The sequence below is a fragment of the Bidens hawaiensis genome, unplaced genomic scaffold (assembly GCF_021521415.1).
Source record: "Bidens hawaiensis isolate Kalapana, Puna unplaced genomic scaffold, B.hawaiensis_p1.1 tig00018033_1, whole genome shotgun sequence".
In the NCBI taxonomy this organism is placed as follows: Eukaryota; Viridiplantae; Streptophyta; class Magnoliopsida; order Asterales; family Asteraceae; genus Bidens; species Bidens hawaiensis.
This window is the reverse complement of record NW_027492722.1, coordinates 29,279-47,272: the sequence shown is the minus strand read 5'-3', so window position 1 is coordinate 47,272 and position 17,994 is coordinate 29,279. Positions and strand designations below refer to the sequence as shown.

At 34.9% G+C, this 17,994-nt stretch overlaps 3 protein-coding genes across 3 annotated transcripts; 1 reads left to right on the top strand and 2 right to left on the bottom strand.

Annotated features, from left to right (window-relative positions):
- Positions 1-4,102: 4,102 nt before the first annotated feature.
- Positions 4,103-6,067, top strand: LOC143555260 (uncharacterized). The gene is made up of 2 exons (XM_077044844.1): positions 4,103-4,162; positions 4,884-6,067. Exon 2 carries the CDS (start codon positions 4,896-4,898, stop codon positions 5,766-5,768), a length of 873 nt encoding a protein of 290 aa, XP_076900959.1. The 5' UTR covers positions 4,103-4,162; positions 4,884-4,895; the 3' UTR covers positions 5,769-6,067.
- Positions 6,068-6,695: 628 nt separating this feature from the next.
- On the bottom strand, positions 6,696-9,740 carry LOC143555259 (ubiquitin-like-specific protease ESD4). Its single transcript, XM_077044843.1, has 9 exons — positions 9,251-9,740; positions 9,086-9,165; positions 8,908-9,001; positions 8,719-8,817; positions 7,636-7,728; positions 7,435-7,554; positions 7,214-7,317; positions 7,021-7,093; positions 6,696-6,926 (listed from the first exon to the last, which is right to left on the bottom strand). The coding sequence occupies exons 1-9, from the start codon at positions 9,716-9,718 to the stop codon at positions 6,864-6,866; spliced, it is 1,194 nt and encodes a 397-aa protein (XP_076900958.1). The 5' UTR covers positions 9,719-9,740; the 3' UTR covers positions 6,696-6,863.
- A 2,395-nt stretch (positions 9,741-12,135) lies between these two features.
- Positions 12,136-16,728, bottom strand: LOC143555258 (riboflavin biosynthesis protein PYRR, chloroplastic-like). The gene is made up of 8 exons (XM_077044841.1): positions 16,415-16,728; positions 15,229-15,363; positions 14,997-15,096; positions 14,796-14,921; positions 14,267-14,700; positions 13,281-13,526; positions 12,564-12,689; positions 12,136-12,473 (listed from the first exon to the last, which is right to left on the bottom strand). The coding sequence occupies exons 1-8, from the start codon at positions 16,715-16,717 to the stop codon at positions 12,192-12,194; spliced, it is 1,752 nt and encodes a 583-aa protein (XP_076900956.1). The 5' UTR covers positions 16,718-16,728; the 3' UTR covers positions 12,136-12,191.
- Between the last annotated feature and the right edge of the window lie 1,266 nt (positions 16,729-17,994).

The window sequence follows — 17,994 nt, the reverse complement described above, 5'->3', positions numbered from 1 at the left end:
ATAATTTTTTCATTTAAAAAAAACTACATCTTACGTATGGGCGTTTGCGGTTTTTTTTTTAGTTTTTAAATTAAATTGTGAGCCAAACAAACCGTTAGTAATGGATTTTTTGTCGTCGAAAATCGAAAACACCCCGTTGAAAATTTTAAAGAAAAAAAATCATGAAATCAAACCAATGACCGGTTTGAACGATTTCACGATTTCAAACCGAACAAAGAACACACATAAGTCCGCGTTTCCCGCTGCATCGCGCGGGCACCCGCCTAGTATTAATTAATTTGTTTGTATTATATAAAACTAGTATTAACAACCTCTTCATTGCAGTGGGGGTGTTTAAAATCATGGATTTACCCATTCACTCCACTTAAAGGTAAGAAGTTACCACTAGAGGTGCACAAAAAACCCGAATTCGAAACCGGATCCGAAAACAATACTCGAAACCGATTTTTGTTATACCAGGGTTTTTAATACCTGAACCCGTACCCGACCCTACCCGTAGGGTATGCATTTTAGCACCAAAACCCACACCCGGAACCAGACCTGATTTATACCCGATAATACCCAAAAACCGGAACCGGTTCCATACCCGGAACCGGGTTTCTCCAATACCCGAAACCGGGTTTTTCAAATACCCGATTTTTATACGAAATTGCCCGAAAAATACCTGAAAAATACCCGAAAATACCCCAAAAAGTGCAACCTCTTAAAAATCCAATATATACCCACAAAATACACAGGAAAAAGCCTAAAAAAACCTAAAAATAGGGTTTATTCAATACCCTGAAATAGGGTATTCAAATACCCAGTTTTAGAATACCCAGTTCTATACCCGACCCGAACCTGATGCATAGGGTATGGTTTTTAGAGACAATACCCGGCCCGAACCCGACCCGGATATTGCAAATACCCGATTTTTCAATACCCGGTCATACCCGAACCTGGTTCCATACCCGAACCCGAGTATATGAAAAACCCGATTTGTGCACCTCTAGTTACCACCACCTTCGGTCACCATCCTCTCTCTTGTGGCCAGTAACTATCGCTAATCATTAAGAAAATCGAACAAAAAACATACGTAAAAACGTTAAACCACACATGCTTGCTGCGTCGTGTTAGCACACAAAAGTTATACCGAAACAAAAAAAATATAAAAAAATAACTAAGTCAACTTAACATACGCATTGCAAAAGGGCCGATAAACAAGGAAACATTAAAATAATTGTAAAAGATGAAAAATATTGAAAGTGGAAAAATGTTTGAGGCTAAAAGTAAAAAGTATTTTGTAACATATTTGTAAATTATGAAAAATGCATGAGCAAAAAGTAAAAAATAAAAAGTTGATAAAAAAATCACTAAATCACAATGTATAAGTATATATATATATATATATATATATATACATACAAACTCTCACAAATGTATATATATAAATTATTAAATGACAAAACTAAATAACTAAACCGAGTAAACGAAAATAAACATATAACTAAATACAATTTCAAGTAAGAAATATATTTTACAACTAGCTTTTATCCCCTATTTTATGGAGTTTGTTTTACATTATTCGTTTTTAATATCTACATATTTTTTATTTTAACTTTATTTATTGTAGAAAAATTAATAACATACTTAGGGTTTACTGATGAAAGAGTTTCACACATAAAAGAGATATTATAACCTAGTTTAAAAGCTATCCGGGTTTGGTGAAACCCATGGCACGCTTCTTTTTTTACTAATAAAATTGTTTCTTAATTATAAATAATATTTTTTTTAAAATTCGGATATTAATTTTTAGTATATCCTTATTTTATAGGATTTTTATATCAAATATTTTGTAAGATTAATTTTTAATTTAATGAGATGCTAGAGCATTTCCAGCCTGCTCCCTACCCTATATCTATATATATCATATAATTACACCGAAAAATATTGTATTTTCTCTCTCCTGTTTAATTAAATAATATTTTTTATACATTTAACATCATATTTTCTCTTTTTTTCAATCACAACCACTTTATGAAAATACTAAAAAATTATACAGTATCTACAGTAAAACCTCAAATTTAACTTTCTCATATAAATTTTCTCTCTCCTCTACTCACAATTACTCATAAACCATACTATATAATTTGCAAATCTCCCTCACATAATTTTAGGGAACTGATTGAGAATGCTCTTATAACCGTTTAAGGGCTATCCGGGTTTGGTGAGAACCATACCTGTGAATTTGGGTCAAATGCATGAGAAACCTCCATTTACAAATAAAACAATCTAATAGATTGAAAAAATTTAGGAAGCAACAAGGAGCTTTTAAAACTTTCGTTTATATATATTTAAGATAATATTTGATAACTGATTAATGAATTAATAAAAATTTAGATAAAGTTTGTAATATAAGGCTAGGAAAAAAGCGAGATTAACCATAAAAGTTACACATATTGTCATTCAAAAGTATATACAAAATAGTCATTTTATAAAAGTAAGTTAACTAAGAATTTAACGTTAGTTAGTGAAAATAACAAAATAGGTGACAAGCCAAATATAATAAGATAATTAATAGAAGACTAAGAATTCTTTCTATGGTTCTATACATTTAATTATTTAAATCATGAAATGTGATATTTTGTCAAAAAAAAAATGTACTTAACGAAATTTTATTAAATTATAATTTATTAATAAAATTTAGCCACTTATTGTTGTAAAATATTATTTGGTTTGTCATACGTTTATAAACTTAAAAATCTGTCAGGTATAATCAACGTCGGTTTTGCTTTTAAGTTTAATTTAATAAATTTGATGTTTTAATCATGTATCAACAAAAACCCAGACTATTGTTTGTTTGTGGTGTCACTTTGATTTTTGTTTTTGCTACTCTAGTGTCTTGCTTGCTTGCTTGCTTGATTTTTGGTTTAATGATTTTTTTTTTGTTTTTTTTAAAGAAGCATTAACATCAAATCAATTAATTATAAGTTACGGTTCAAAATAATCAATTACTGAAATTAATTCCATAACATGTGATGTTAATCAGAATAATTTAAAACGAGTTTTTATGAGATAGCTAGATATGGTTTTAATATATTTATGTTTATTAATTAAACAACTATTATGCATTACAGATAATTAATAGGTAATTAATTACAAATATTTATCTTCTAAATAATAATCGTTAAGATTTTACTTGCAAAACAAGTTATTCCAAAAAAATTGTATGCTTTTCGGTTTCAAGCAAACAGCTCTTGTCAAGCGTAGGATTAACGCATACACGTTCTTTAACAAGATCAAACGATTTCAGTTTATAATCTTAATCAGTCAAACAATCCAAACAATTTTTAATATTCAAATTACTCGTGTTATTTCTTTACACTAGATTAAACTCACTTATTGCCTTTTAAAATAATGATAGTTCAAATCCCATAGGCGTGACAACAAAATAATAAAAATAAATAAAACTTTATTAATAAGTACTCTAACTTTCATAAATTATAAAATACGAACTATTTTCATAAATATTCCAAAGAAAATAAATATATCTGTATATCTATAATAACAATAAGACCACACACTATGGGGCGCTGAAGGGGGTGCGGTGGGCGTTGTTCACCGTCGCGGGGCGTCGTCGGTGGGGGCGTGGAGGGGTCTGGCGGGTTGGGACGACCGGCGCGGAAGGAATGGTGGTGGGCCCTCTCTTTCTTCATCACTCACACACACACATACATATATATATATATATATATATATATATATATATTAGAGGCGCCTAATGGGCATAAAACCATAGCGGGACGGGCTTCGATACCACATATTTTACGAGACGATAATGTGGCGTTGACGTGCCACTGTTGAGGGGCTTCGAAGCCCCTCACCATAGCGGATAGCCTAATAATAATAATAATAATAATCTGAAATGAATCACATCACATGTTGTACCCACATGAAATAAAACATGAGCTTATTATTATTATTATTGGGTTGGGTTACTTCCTGTAAATCAATAAAACATTAGTGGCGACTGGCGAAAATGAATCCCTTCAAATCCCTTCGTTCCCTTTATTATATATAAATATATATTTATTATTTATATTCAACCTTCTTCTACCGTACGCGACAGTTTCTCCCGTCTCAATCCACCGTCTTCCACCGTCTACGGCGTCGTTCACTCTCGGTAACATTCTCTTCCAGATAGCATCATACATCGTATAGACACCGTTTCTTTCAATTCTATTGTATAAAGTTTCAAACTTTAATATGATTTTGTGAAAATTATGTGTAAAGTTTCAGACTTTATTCATATACAACTTCAAACCCAGATGAATTTGGTTGAATTACTTACCCATGTTTAGATGCTAGAATTTTTTAGGGTTATTTTTTTTTTTTTTGGAAACCCTAATTTTGGAATTTGATTATGTTCGTTGACGATTTGTGTTTGGTGTATAATTATGTGGTTTGTATGGTCATTTGGGCATTTTGGATCTGTGATTATGTTGATTAGAGATATGGGTTTGAAGTCATTTGACATTGTTGAAATTTGCTTGATGTCATTTTAATTAATTTGGTGATTATTTTGTGAGATCCACTTTGCGTTTCGACTTCATATTTTGCGGAGTAAATTTGGGTATAATCTATTGTTAATCAAGAAAAAAAAAGCTTCATTTTTTCGTTTTCGTGAAGAAGATTTTCAAGTTTTGAGATGAATTTATTGATAAAGGTATACAACATTGTGAATTTATTGGTGATGGCCGGTTGCTTACGTCCTTGGTTGTTTACACAAGTCGAACATGTAACGCACGCACACAAACACATGCAGACACAAATACGTATGCGCAAGTTTATAGATAAACTGTGGATTTGTCATTTATGTTATTTGTTGGTGATATGTATACTAGGTTTGACTTGCAATGACTAAAGTCAAGAAGGCGGCACAAAGATCCGGATCAAGGCTGACAAGCCTGTTATCTTTAAGATCAGCCCATTCAAAAATCGCAAAAGATTCCCGTCACAAGAAACAGAAGAACACAACTGAAAGGAAAGAATGGCGAGCCACAAAGTGTTCTGTTTGCTTAGAATATCCACACAAGGCTGTTCTTCTCCTTTGCTCTTCACATCACAAAGGTTGTCGTTCATACATGTGTGCAACCAGTAACCGTTATTCCAACTGTTTAGACCAGTACAAGAAAGCCTACACCAAATCCAAGACTCTGGACGAGTCAACTGTTGACCCGTCTCTTAGTGTAGGTTCAGATGAGCTTTTATGCCTGCTTTGTCGTGGTCAGGTGAAAGGGTGGACCGTGGTGAAACGGGCCCGTAAGTATTTCAACTCCAAGAAGAGGAATTGCATGACAGATGAGTGTTCGTTTGTTGGGTCGTATAAAGAGTTAAAGAAGCATGTGCGGACCAGTCATCCTTTGGCCCGGCCTCGGGAAGTTGACCCGACACTTGAAAAGAAGTGGAAGAAGCTTCAAAATGATAGCGAGTTGAATGATGTGATGAGTACAATCAACTCGACAATGCCTGGGTCGGTCATAATGGGGGATTATGTAATCGAAGATGGGAATTTTCGTGGAATGGATTATTTCGATGATTTTATTTTGCACTTCGCTTCAAGGAATGCTGTGATGGAAAGTGGTTTTGATTTATCGGATGATGAAAGCGAGGATGAAAGTGAGGATGAAATTCAGGAAATTGTTCGTCGTAGGTTTGCTCCTCAAATTGCGCGTCGGCGAAATGTTGTGTTACATGGTGGCGGCTCGAGGAGGACGCCTCGTGCATAGTGGAGGCATTGGATTGGATATGATGTTATTGGAAACTATAGTTATTGGATGTTTTTGGTACTGTTTCTTGTCTTTTTAAGTTATGGATTTTAGGTATTTGTTCTGCTTATTGGCTCATTTGACATTATATGAGTATAGACATTGAAAATGTCCGACCCACAATAATCGACTGCAGAGTGTGAGAATCAGGATCTTGGTTTCTTTTTCAGCGCTTGACGTGTAGTTGTATCATTTTATTTTAATTCCATACTTGCTTGTTTGGATTTGTTAAAAGCCACATTGGAAGGCATTTGTTTTCTTTCATAGCTTGCATTTGTTTTTCTATGTAAGGAAATTTAAGTACTGAAAAGAAGGGATTTGAAATTTGAATTTGTTAAAGCTGATATATATAAAATGAGTAGGAGTATGTTTAAAGGTTTTGAAATTTATGATAATCTAGTAGACAAAAGAATCATGGTTTCTGAATTTGTCAACAGAAGTTGAAAGATGGTGGATGTGGTTGTGAACTTGTGATGATGGGTGATGGTGTATTTTGATTCTTTTGGGAAGACAAAAACCATGTTATGTTTTACGTTTCTTCATCATAAACGAACGAACTTTCAAGTTGCTTCATCACAAACGACTGAACGACCAATGTGCATTTTTGTGGAGTACGACATCATGTATACTAGGTTTGGAAAAAGAATTGTTCTTTTTAATAATATCTTACGAAAAGATTGGTATAGTTTTCCTTTGTAATTTCCTGTTGTTTGGTTTCTAACGTCTTGTTAGGTGTTTAATGAGATTCACCGTTCCAAGAAAAAAAAAGGAACAAACCCTAGGTTAAACAAGAATAGCAACAGAATTCACAAAAAAGTAAAAGCCTCCGTAAAGAGGTTTCTAAAAATCAAACGATTACCAGCAGAAACATGTAGTCTTGAGGCTCAGGATAATCTAAATAGCAAAACATTACATTATCAACTAACTAAACATATAACTACCTACATTTGTCAATAGATAACAAATTGAAGACCTAATCAATATAAACCACCTTTGTCATTTGCATATTAGATATTAACTAGCATTTACACCACACGCTTAGAGCACGAAATATGTTTAATCAGCTCTCAGCTTCAATATTTCCAAAGCAGTCCTCGACCTAAAATATGGCATGTGTTCCTACATGATTACACCAAAATTTTAGTCCATGTTTAATAACTGAAATATAACACCCATGAAAATGTAACGATATATGTAATAAGTAATAACTAACCTGCTTAAAACAGAGGCCAATGTCCCGACTATAAAAGTCAGCATATTTGATCATAAACACACCGCAGTCAAACCTGGTAATAAACAAGTCACCATCAAAAGAGAATCACATAAGTACATAACAGTAAACTAATAGAATTGCATCCAGTAAAGTTTATTAAAAGTTCTAAACAAAAGGGTCAAAGATTACACACCCATTCTCCTGATTTGGAAGGTCTGTTACATACTCTTGCTTCCAAGAAGTAACATCAATGTCTTCTCCGTTCTTATCTTTCACTTCATCCACAAAGTATTTCGCCTGGACAATAATACCCATATATATATTAGCTGCATTTATCATAGAAATAATAATAATAAATAATAATAATAATAATAAAAATAATTAAAAAAAATAAGAAGTCACTATGATACATACCAATACCATCATTACTTGTTTATCAATTCCTCCAAGAGAGTCAAGATACTGGAATTTTTCTTCTTTTTTGTTAATAACAGCCAAACACCAATGTATTTCTTTATGAACAGGGATAAATATCTGCTTAAAGATACAGTCAGGATTCCAAAGTACAATCAGAAAATTAAATATATACATATGCCTATATAGATATAGCATTACTTTGTCGCAATCGAGAAGACTGTATCCCAACTTCTTTTGAGTAGTCCATCTTCTAACTGACTTGTAATCATAGCCCGTCTTTCCACTTATCAACTAATCGCAGCAACAACAAAAAAATACAGAATCAGTATTCAGTTTATTATTACTGTAACAACTGATGATTGTATTATCACATGAAATGATAAAATGCTGATTTAAGTTTAAACACTTCAATACACACATTAGCTATTTTTATCTATTTACTCTGCACTTAGAAATCAGCCGAGTTTAAGACTCATAACAGCCTACGCCTAGATGCCAGGAATGCAAATGATATATCAATAAGTACAGGCCATTGTCTATTTTTAATATATAGAATATCGCATAACAGTATACATTTGTAAATATAAGAACCGCAAACTTCTAACAATTTTAAATGCAAACCACATAAATATAATAAGATTACGGCTGATTACTCCACCGGATTGCCAAAATGAGAAATTCTGGTAATTTACTTTTTCAGAGTAAAATGCAGTATGCATTTTTAAATTGTAAGATGTCTTTAACATGCTAGCCTTTTTACTTGTATATAGTAACATATCTTATAATATGTGCGCTAGTGCATTTAATAACGATTCTAAAAATGTACGGAAACCATATCAATTTAACTGTTTTCATAGTCCATACAATCATACATATCCAGAGTTCCAGACATGTAAAATAAGCAATAATCTTGTCATATTTGTGAACTTTGTACTTTAGATCGAATCAGAATGCCCTTTTTTATAAATAAATGTCAAGCTATTAATAATTTGAAACATACAGATGGCTTGATTTCATCATATAGTTCTCAATGTCATTTTGAACACATCAACGAAATATGGCATACTGGTGTTGATAAGGGTTAAGTCTAATATTTTGCAGAGGCTAGTCATTAACTAAGAAGAGAGAAAAAAAGGCTCGATTTGAATGGATGCATTAGATACTTTATGATAAATTAAACCTCACAATTTCCCGAATAAGAAATACATCCTAAAAACAAGAATATTCCAAAACATTGCCATACGCAATACGCAAGGATGATACATTAAGTACTTAACTAACCTTCTTGTAGAAAAACGTGTTATGAAAATGGCATTTCAGGAACTTTTTGGGTTCTTTCTTTTCCCTCTCTTTCAGCAACTCAAGATACACATTAATAACCTATATTACGACAAATTCAGCCCCGAGTATAATTACATTGCTTAACAAGTTAAGTTGCTTCTAAATATAACATGCAAAATCAAAAGTTACCTCATCATTTAACCACGCCCCGGGCCTTAAACACCGTAAAACTTCTCCCGTGATCGTAATATTTGAATTATCATGAGTCAACAAAACCTTCCTTCTACATAATTAAAGCACCATTTTCATACCAAATCAGACACTAAAAATATAAACACTACATATATACACACACTATAAATCATACCGACTAGCATTAGACAATGCATTGACAACCATTTCCTTGTCATCCTCGGTAAGTGGCCGGAAAGGCTCAAGCAACTTATCCTAAAAAAACAAATCAATTAATCATGATTACGTTAACCACAAACGATTAATATAAGTTCCATAACATCAGACATAAACAGTTCACCTCGTCATCTTTCTTCGACTTGTCCTTCTTAGCAGGAGCCAACTGTTTCAACAAAGCTCTCTTTTCCTCTAGCAACTTAATATCAAAACTCAATCTACTAAGTCTCGAATCTCTCTTTTGCACCGAATCTAGTAACTTTTTATGACACGGCACACCCGCATCCACCGAAACCTCCGGCCTGGGGTCCAACGATAATGATTCCAATCTCTTCCCCTCGGTTATTTCCGAAACCACCCCTAGGTTTAAGTTTTCTTCTTCTTCTTCTTCAACCTTCCCATGATCTAATTCCCTATATTTTGCCCTAATTTGCTCAACAACCGAGTCTCCAGATACATCATTCTCATTAATATTATTATTATGATCATCAGTAAGCTCAACTACTTCATCCAGTGTTTCGAAATCAACAAACCTGCAAGTACCTTTGGCGACTTCTTTGGTTCGGTTATATTTCGATAACAGATCCTCCATTGTACTAGTAGTACTAGCTGATCTTTTAGCAACGGTTGAGGTGAATCCAGTAACAACTATACAGGGAGCTTGAATCTCTCTAGCAATTGGAGTAAGTTGTTGCGGATATAAGCTGAGCCGTGAAACCATAGAATAAGCTGAATCGGAAGGCTTGAGCTTCTTTGGAGAGTGGAATTGGGAGTCCACGTGGCGCTTGTAGCGGTTGCAGGTCAACGCACCCATTTCCGATGGAGGAGGTGATTTAGGTTTAGGGTTTGGATTTGAGGATTGGATGTTGGCATGCGAATTAGAGGAATTGGTTTCAGAATTGAATTGAATATATGGATTTGATTGATTAGATTCAGAAGGTTGAATTGGATCAAGGGTTTGAGGTGATGAAGGAGATCTGTAATTGTTTGCTTGACAGAAGCCGGTGTGTGTGTTTTGTGTGTCTGTGAAATGGGTTTTGGATGGGTCAGGGTCTGGGTAAACGCATGACCATTTTGTTAGTTTGTTATTATGTGATTAGGACGTTCAGAAAGTTATAACTTTAAGTTGCTGTTTGTTTTTGCAGACATAAACTGTCTGCAAGCTGATTTCATCTGTTTTCATGTCTGCAACTGAAGATGTGGTCTGAAGATCTGCAAGCTGAAAATATAAGACTGTTTGTTTTTATAAGCTGATACTGTCTGCATAACTGTCAAACTTATCTCACAAGATAGAAGTCATTTATTCAAGTTACATCTAGTTTTTAGTCTTTGCTTTCCATGCCGATTTGGTTTTGGTGGGTGGTGGAAGGTGGTGGTGGTGGATGGTGGTAGTGGCGGCGGACGGTGGGTAGTGGCGGTGGATGGTGGTGGTGGACAATGGGTGGTGGTGATGGATGGTTTTGGTTGGTGGTGGACTGTGGTGGTGATGGATGGTGGTGGTGGTGGGTGATGGATGGTGGTGGTGGCGGTGATGGATGGTGGTGGTGGTGGCGGTGATGGATGGTGGTGGTGATGGATGGTGGGTGGTGGACGGTGGTGGTGATGGATGGTGGTGGTGGTGGCGGACGGTGGTGGTGATGGATGGTGGGTGGTGGACGGTGGTGGTGATGGATGGTGGGTGGTGGACGGTGGTGGTGGCGGTGATGGATGGTGGTGGTGGTGGCGGTGATGGATGGTGGTGGTGGTGGGTGATGGATGGTGGTGGTGGCGGTGATGGATGGTGGTGGTGGTGGCGGACGGTGGTGGTGATGGATGGTGGGTGGTGGACGGTGGTGGTGATGGATGGTGGGTGGTGGACGGTGGTGGTGGCGGTGGATGGTGGTGGACGGTGGCGGCGGGGTACGGGGGTGGTGGTGGCGGCGTACGGTGGGTGGTGGTGTTGGCGGACGGTGGTAGGAGCAGTGGATGAGAGGGTGGCTGCAAAGGGAGAAGAGTAGGGTTTTTTTGTGAAGATGTTTTAAGCAAGATTTCCTTGCTTTTCTTTTAAGATGAAAGAAGATAACTTCAGATCTGTTTTAAGAAAAAAAACAAACAGTCTTCAAGGGTAATGTCTGCGCGCCTGCAGACATTAGCTCCCTTGAAGATGTTTGAAGAAAAAACAAACACCCCCTAAATTAACAAGACTGCTGATGAGTTTAGTAAGAATCGTCGAAACTCAAAACTAATACTCTATTTAATTCGAATCAAAATACCCTATTTTCGCGATAAATAAAATCAAACGTTAATTGTCTCTATATCGGCGAAGGTCAAAGATACACTTTAATTTAACTTATAGAGAGGTGCTTCCATAATTGATATACGTGTCTCAATTATTGTGACAAACAAAACCAAATAATAATAATAATCTAAAACCCGACAAAGTTGAAATGCGTATATCAAACTAACGTCATCCGTTTTACCTTTTGGCCATTTTAGTTAATAACGTTTCAACACGAATATTTTGTTGTATACATAATCGACGTCAATTTTTTCAGTAAGTTTTTGTGTATTTAAAAACTTTGTAAATAATTTATGGTTAACAAAATATGCAAACATGCTCCATCGTTCGTATACTTCTTAGTTTATTATATTATTATCAGCCCATATTCTATTGACATCAAACCTTAGAAAATATTTAACTATCAAGAACAATTAATTTTCCCAGTCTTAACTTATATGCAAGACAGGCACACATGTTTGTAATCCTAGCATTTCTTCTGTTCATATTCTAACTATAAATGCAGCCACCAGTTTTGCAAAGGAAATGTAAAATGTATGAAGATTAACCACTATAGATTAATTTCAAAAAACAATCAGTAAATAAGGACCAAAATACTATTACTAGCTACCACTAAAATGTTTAAATTGTATCTCAACTTCAAACAAGCATTCAAGCATAGCCTCTGTTTTTGTATACAATAATCAATAAGCATCGCCATAAATACAATGCAAAAAAATAAAAATAAAAAATACACCAACTTATGTTAACAACACAAGCAACGATACCAATTTTAATGTATATATGATCAAAACTGACGGTAACCCGCCGATATCTCAGGCTTATGTGTGTCATCAACATCGTCATCACCAAGAAATTCGGATCTTAACTTCATAAGTAGCCGCCCTAAATAATTAAGACCTTCACCATCACGCCCCCCGCCCCAGAACAGATCATGAGGCGAAGCTTCAACGAGTATACAGCCCGATGTTGATAAAAGCATTGAATTCAAATGTGGGTAAATCGAGAATTTGCATTTTAATGCTTTGTACATCACCTCTGTTTTTATGCTGTCCCAATCTGCCCTGACCTACATATTGACTTTTTTGTTACCAACTAATATTATTGTTATGATAATGTTTTAGAAAATTCATATGACATTATTCAGTAAAGGGTATACCATATCTGGGTGCTCCCTTTGTGCTCTTCTTCCCATACGTGCGGCTTCTTCAGGGCTTTTTGCAGAATGTATTGCTTCAATGTAACTTTTTGCATTAGGATTGCTTGAGCCAGCAAACTTGTGTGCCTGCACCGGTGAATGGTTCATGAACTGTTCGACAGGAAGTTTGTTTATGTTCGTTTACTTAAACAAACGAACATGAACATAACTTTGTATTCGTTTAATTACACGGACGAACATGAACATAACTTTTGTTTATTCATTTGTCTCCATTCATTTATGTTTGTTCACTTACATTCCTTTATATTTTGTTCATTAGTTTATGTTCATTTACATAATCATTCAAATTTATTTATTACTACTATATTAAAAATCAGCTTAGATGTATTTGTTTAATTATCAAATGTTAAATGTCATGATGAAGATATTTTAGACCTTAATTTGGATATTCACGTTTACTTTTAACTGACGTTGGTTTATAGTCATTCACTTAAGATCGTTTATGTCCATTTGTGTTCGTTTATGTTCGTGAACTGCTCGTTCAGAATATTAGCAAACAAACATAAAGGGACACGAATATGTTTATTCTTTTTAACGAACAAACACGACAATAAAATCCGTTCGCTTAAGTGTTCACACTCGTTCAATTGTTCAGTAAAAGTTAAATGAACGACCACGAACAAGGCCATTAAAAAATTTGAATGATTATATAATCACCTGATAATAGTGCTCTACACTCGACCATGTGACACAATCACCATTGTCATCAGGCAGTCTAATTGGATGAGGAGAAAAGTTGGAAAAACTCCCGTACGGGTCCCACGTCTTATAGAAGAATATGATTGGTGAATCGTAAGGAGATAAGGATGGATCAATGGCTGAGGTTTCATCAACCGATGGAATGGCAGGTGTCATGTCTGGAATGGGTTGCAAATAACCACTTATTAGCACATCAGGACCTATCTGCATTTTAGTTTACATTTAAGACATGAACATAAACTGAAACAATAATAATAATAATAATAATAATAATAATAATAATAATAATAATAATAATCATAATCATAATAAACAATAATAAGAGTAAACTACGCTTTTGGTCCCTGTGGTTCATATATTAAATAAGCCTTTATATAAAAATCAGTGAGCGGCTCAGTTCGATTTCGGCTAGGTTGTAAACAAGCGAGAAGTATGGATCGTTGGTATACAAGCAAAACACTAGAAAAGGAAAGTTCGCTCGATTTTTTTGAACACAAGTTTAGTTATATGTGTATAATTCAAGTTATAATTATTATATTCTTATTGATAGTGTACCAATAAGAATAACAACAATAAACAACAATAATATATTAATATTAATAAAAATAAATAGTATACCACTAGTAATACTATAACAAAAATAATAATTACACAAATAACACTAATAATTAGATCTATTTTTTTCTTATTTGTTTATTTACTTTATTAGGAATTTTGTTTATACTCTAGTGGGAAAAAGGAATAAAATGCCCCTCATGTGAGGGGCACATGATCAGATTTAACAGAAAAAATGGATGGCTTAACACAAGGGACTGAAAGGGTTATAGAATTTAAACCTCAGGGCATGATATGTCAAAAGATTCCTTTTTGGACTGAAAGGGTTTAACAGATCAACCACAGGAACCAAAAGCATAACTTACTCTAAAAATAATCTTAATACCAACCTGTTCATAAGAAACATCACTCAACTCCAAAGCCTGCGTCATTTCCACCATTCCAAGTTCTCCAACCGGCGAAGGCGCGCTTTTTCCACCAATTATTTTAGGAGCAACAAAAGCATGCACCTTATGTATCACGCCCGAGGATATAGCAGATGCAGATAATGTCCCGCCACACTCCCATAAAAGTGAAAGATACCCGCGATCATAAAGGTAATCCACAACATCTTTGGGATTCAAGATATCAAACTCCACCACTTCAACACCTTTAGATGCTAGAAACTTCTGGAAGCTTTTTCTTGCACCTCTCTGAGTGGCCACTATTGTAGGCACTTCTCTCACATCCCACAGATTTGCAACCTCGGGAAGATCGAGAGTTTGTGACATGACAATTCTCATAGGTAAATGTCCACCTCCGTGTCTTGGAGTTAAACGCGGGTCTATGTTAAACATTAAACAAGATTCATTAAAAAATAAATAAAAAAATGCAGATATTAGTCATATTTAAAAGTTAGTAGATAACAAAGTTGCATACTATCTTTGCGTACGGTATTTCCGCCTACAATAACTGCATCACTTCTACCACGTAATTCAAAAACACGGGATCTTGACTCTTTGCTACTTATCCATGATGCGTGCCCACTACTAGCAGCAATTTTACCTATTGGAATATGAAAAAATGATGAACATTTTTAACTTAAGATGAAATTTGATAGTGCGTGATACAATTACTAACCGTCAAGGGTCATTGCATACTTGAGAACCGAGAATGGGACCCGACAAGCTGATCTATATAGCAAAGGTGCATTGACAACGAGACATGATTTTAGAGCTTCCTAGAAAATTATAAAATATAGTCAACCCGAGTGATCAGTCTTGGCGCATACTATAATTTCACATGTTTCAACCTGAACCGGTTTCAGACAAGTTACCCAACCTGGCCTACCCATCTTGCAACCTAAGCATACCTCGATGGAAACACTTCGTATATCTTCCCCAAGAACATCAACCTGCAGTCCTTCAGTTCTTAATGTCTGAATAGCTTTTCCTCGAAGATGTTGTAAAGGATGTCTGATCCCAATAACAACTCTAGTGATTCCTGCCTAAGGATTAAGCCACAGATCCATGTAAAGTTGAAGTAAAATTCTTCATTAAAATTAAGTATGACTTCATTTTATAACAAAAAGAAAGCAAAGGTATCAGGAATCCATAATCAACATAGATCTATTCAGAAAACAGACTAATTTGCTATTTCCCATTACCAAAGTTTAGGTTTTTTTAGGTTATTCCAGCCTTCCAGGATGATAATACAAGTCATGTAAAGGCCCAGTTTAAAGCCATAATAACTTCTGCACAATCAATTATTAGACTTTAGAGGGCCAAGAAAGTTTCATCAACATTACAAAACCTAAAATAATAAAGAAATAATTCCCTAACTCAAGATTATATTCAAAATCAGAAGTAAACGCCAAAATATATAAGCAAGAATAACACAAAATATTTACACTAGGGATTTAGGATGATCTAATTGAAGCTCCAGGTGGTTCAAAACTTCAAGTGAATGAATACAGTATAGTTCAGGCTTCAGATATATTAAGATACCAGAATAAATTAAACTTAGTGTAACAAACTATACTGAGGCTCAACATATTTAACGCGTGGTCACCGAAACGAACTCTCAACAAATATTGCAACCTTTATGAGATTAATCATGTGGTATAATATGGATGATATATCTCTACTAAACTCATCTTGTTAACCTCAGATGCTTATAACCATATAATGCCATACAACTAGAGATGAGCAAATGGTACCGAACCAGGTACCGTCGGTATCAATTTGGCACCGACTTTTTGAAGTTGCTGGATCAGTACGGTACTTGTATTTTCCCGAATTTTTGTCTTCGGTTTCAGTACCAATACCGGTACCGATACCGAGCTCATCCTTACATACAACAAGAATTATATTTCATTACTCATATTATTTATAATTTCTACACAATTTAGGTTTAGGCAACAATCATATCATCCAAATTCAAATCCAATTCTTGCAAATTAAGCAATTTCTAAAATGTAATGCAAAGCTATTATTATTATTATTATTATTATTATTATTATTATTCTAAAAGTAATTAATTAAGCAAATGTTAAAAACCTTTATAAATGCAGATACAGCAGTGTAATCCCCATGGCAGTCTCCAGGTTCCATATTAACATACGCAGTGGCGCCACGGCAATACTCTCCGGCAGCCTCCACCGCCTGAACCTCCGCCGGCTTCGTACCTTGCGCGTAAAGGTAACCTTCTCCGAAAACCTTACCGTTGTTGGTGGTCGTGGCTATCACGCACCCGAAGTTAGGGTGTGGCGAGGTGAAACACGCGGACTTGTCGGATAAATCGGCGGCGCGTTTCACATACGACGCGTCTAGCGCGTGGTGGTTGCAGTTGATGATACTCATTGCCGTCGCCATGGAAGATGATTCTGTGGCGGTTGGAGGATTAACTCAGCTCAGTTCAGCCGATCCATTGCAATTAGGGTTTTGGTTTTGGACCGAAATGGTCCTCTAACTATCCAGTAGTTGCTCAAAATGCGTCATGAGGTTCTTCGGTTCGGGTTATTACAGTGTTTTAAAAACGGGAACCAATACCACCAGCGGTCCGGCTACACCTATTTGAACCGTTTTGTAAAACAGTTGCTTGGTGCCGGACATGGAACCACTATCATCGGTTGTCCGGTCACATCCTATCTCCTATGTTTTTGTATATGGTGTGATAAGTTTTACATCAATCGAATCGTGATAAGTTTTACATTAATTGAATCGTATCGTTCTTCCAATCAAAATCCCTAAAACATCGGTTTGAAAGTCGGAAAAAACTTAACTTTTCAACGGAGGTCCATTGAGACAAAAAATAGTTGAAAGTTGGGACCGATAGTAGTAATTTTTAAAATTAGGATTATTATCGACCAATATACAAAAATTGAGATTATTTATTTCCAATTTGCTAATTAGAATATATAAAAACAGCTAAACCCCTTGAAAATATTGATGAGTCCGCCACTGCTCTTGGTAACTTTAATATTCTTCCCTTAAGGTATTAACTTTTACTTTATTTCTTAGGTAATTTATAAAAAACAATACAACCTTTATGGTTTACTTTAAATTTTAATAAACTTTATGTTTTATATATTTATTTAACTATTATAATTATTATTTGCGATAATGTTTTAGGTTTTAGTCTGAATTTGATAAGTTAACATCTAACGCGCCTTCAAGGTTCAACGTTTCACGCCCATTTTTCTTTTTGGTTTAACCGCCATAGAATGTTTGGCCGCCTACAATATAACTCAATGTAGGCATATGCATCAACATAACCAAACACACACAAGAGTATTATAATAATTTGTGCAAGTGTGATCATGTTGATAGGAATAACATATAAAAGTAGTGAAATTCTTTGGGTTAGGTATTCATTCGGGTTAATCAGTTCGGGTTCTAGATTTCAAAACAACAAAAATCCGCATAATCTGATTCAAAAGCTCGAAACGCGATAAACATATCGATCACCACTCCTACATCTATGTTGATCATTTTAATTAACTTAACCTACTTTAATGTAATAGGCTTTGGAAAATAGCTAATAGAATTGAAGATATAGTAAAAGTTGGGATATTTAAAGTATTCAAATTCTTAAGGTGGTGGTGTTTTACTTTGGTATGTGGTAGTGTAGGAGAGAA

Excerpts from the sequence above, each read along its gene's own strand:
- LOC143555260 (XM_077044844.1), top strand. The coding sequence starts at position 4,896 with ATGACTAAAGTCAAGAAGGCGGCACAAAGATCCGGATCAAGGCTGACA.
- LOC143555259 (XM_077044843.1), bottom strand. The coding sequence starts at position 9,718 with ATGGAGGATCTGTTATCGAAATATAACCGAACCAAAGAAGTCGCCAAA. Across the intron at positions 9,166-9,250 it reads AGTCGAAGAAAGATGACGAG|GATAAGTTGCTTGAGCCTTT; the intron begins GTGAACTGTTTA and ends TTGTTTTTTTAG. Across the intron at positions 7,729-8,718 it reads ACACGTTTTTCTACAAGAAG|TTGATAAGTGGAAAGACGGG; the intron begins GTTAGTTAAGTA and ends TGCTGCGATTAG.
- LOC143555258 (XM_077044841.1), bottom strand. The coding sequence starts at position 16,717 with ATGAGTATCATCAACTGCAACCACCACGCGCTAGACGCGTCGTATGTG. Across the intron at positions 15,364-16,414 it reads CTGTATCTGCATTTATAAAG|GCAGGAATCACTAGAGTTGT; the intron begins GTTTTTAACATT and ends CTTAATCCTTAG. Across the intron at positions 12,474-12,563 it reads AAAGGGAGCACCCAGATATG|GTCAGGGCAGATTGGGACAG; the intron begins GTATACCCTTTA and ends GTCAATATGTAG.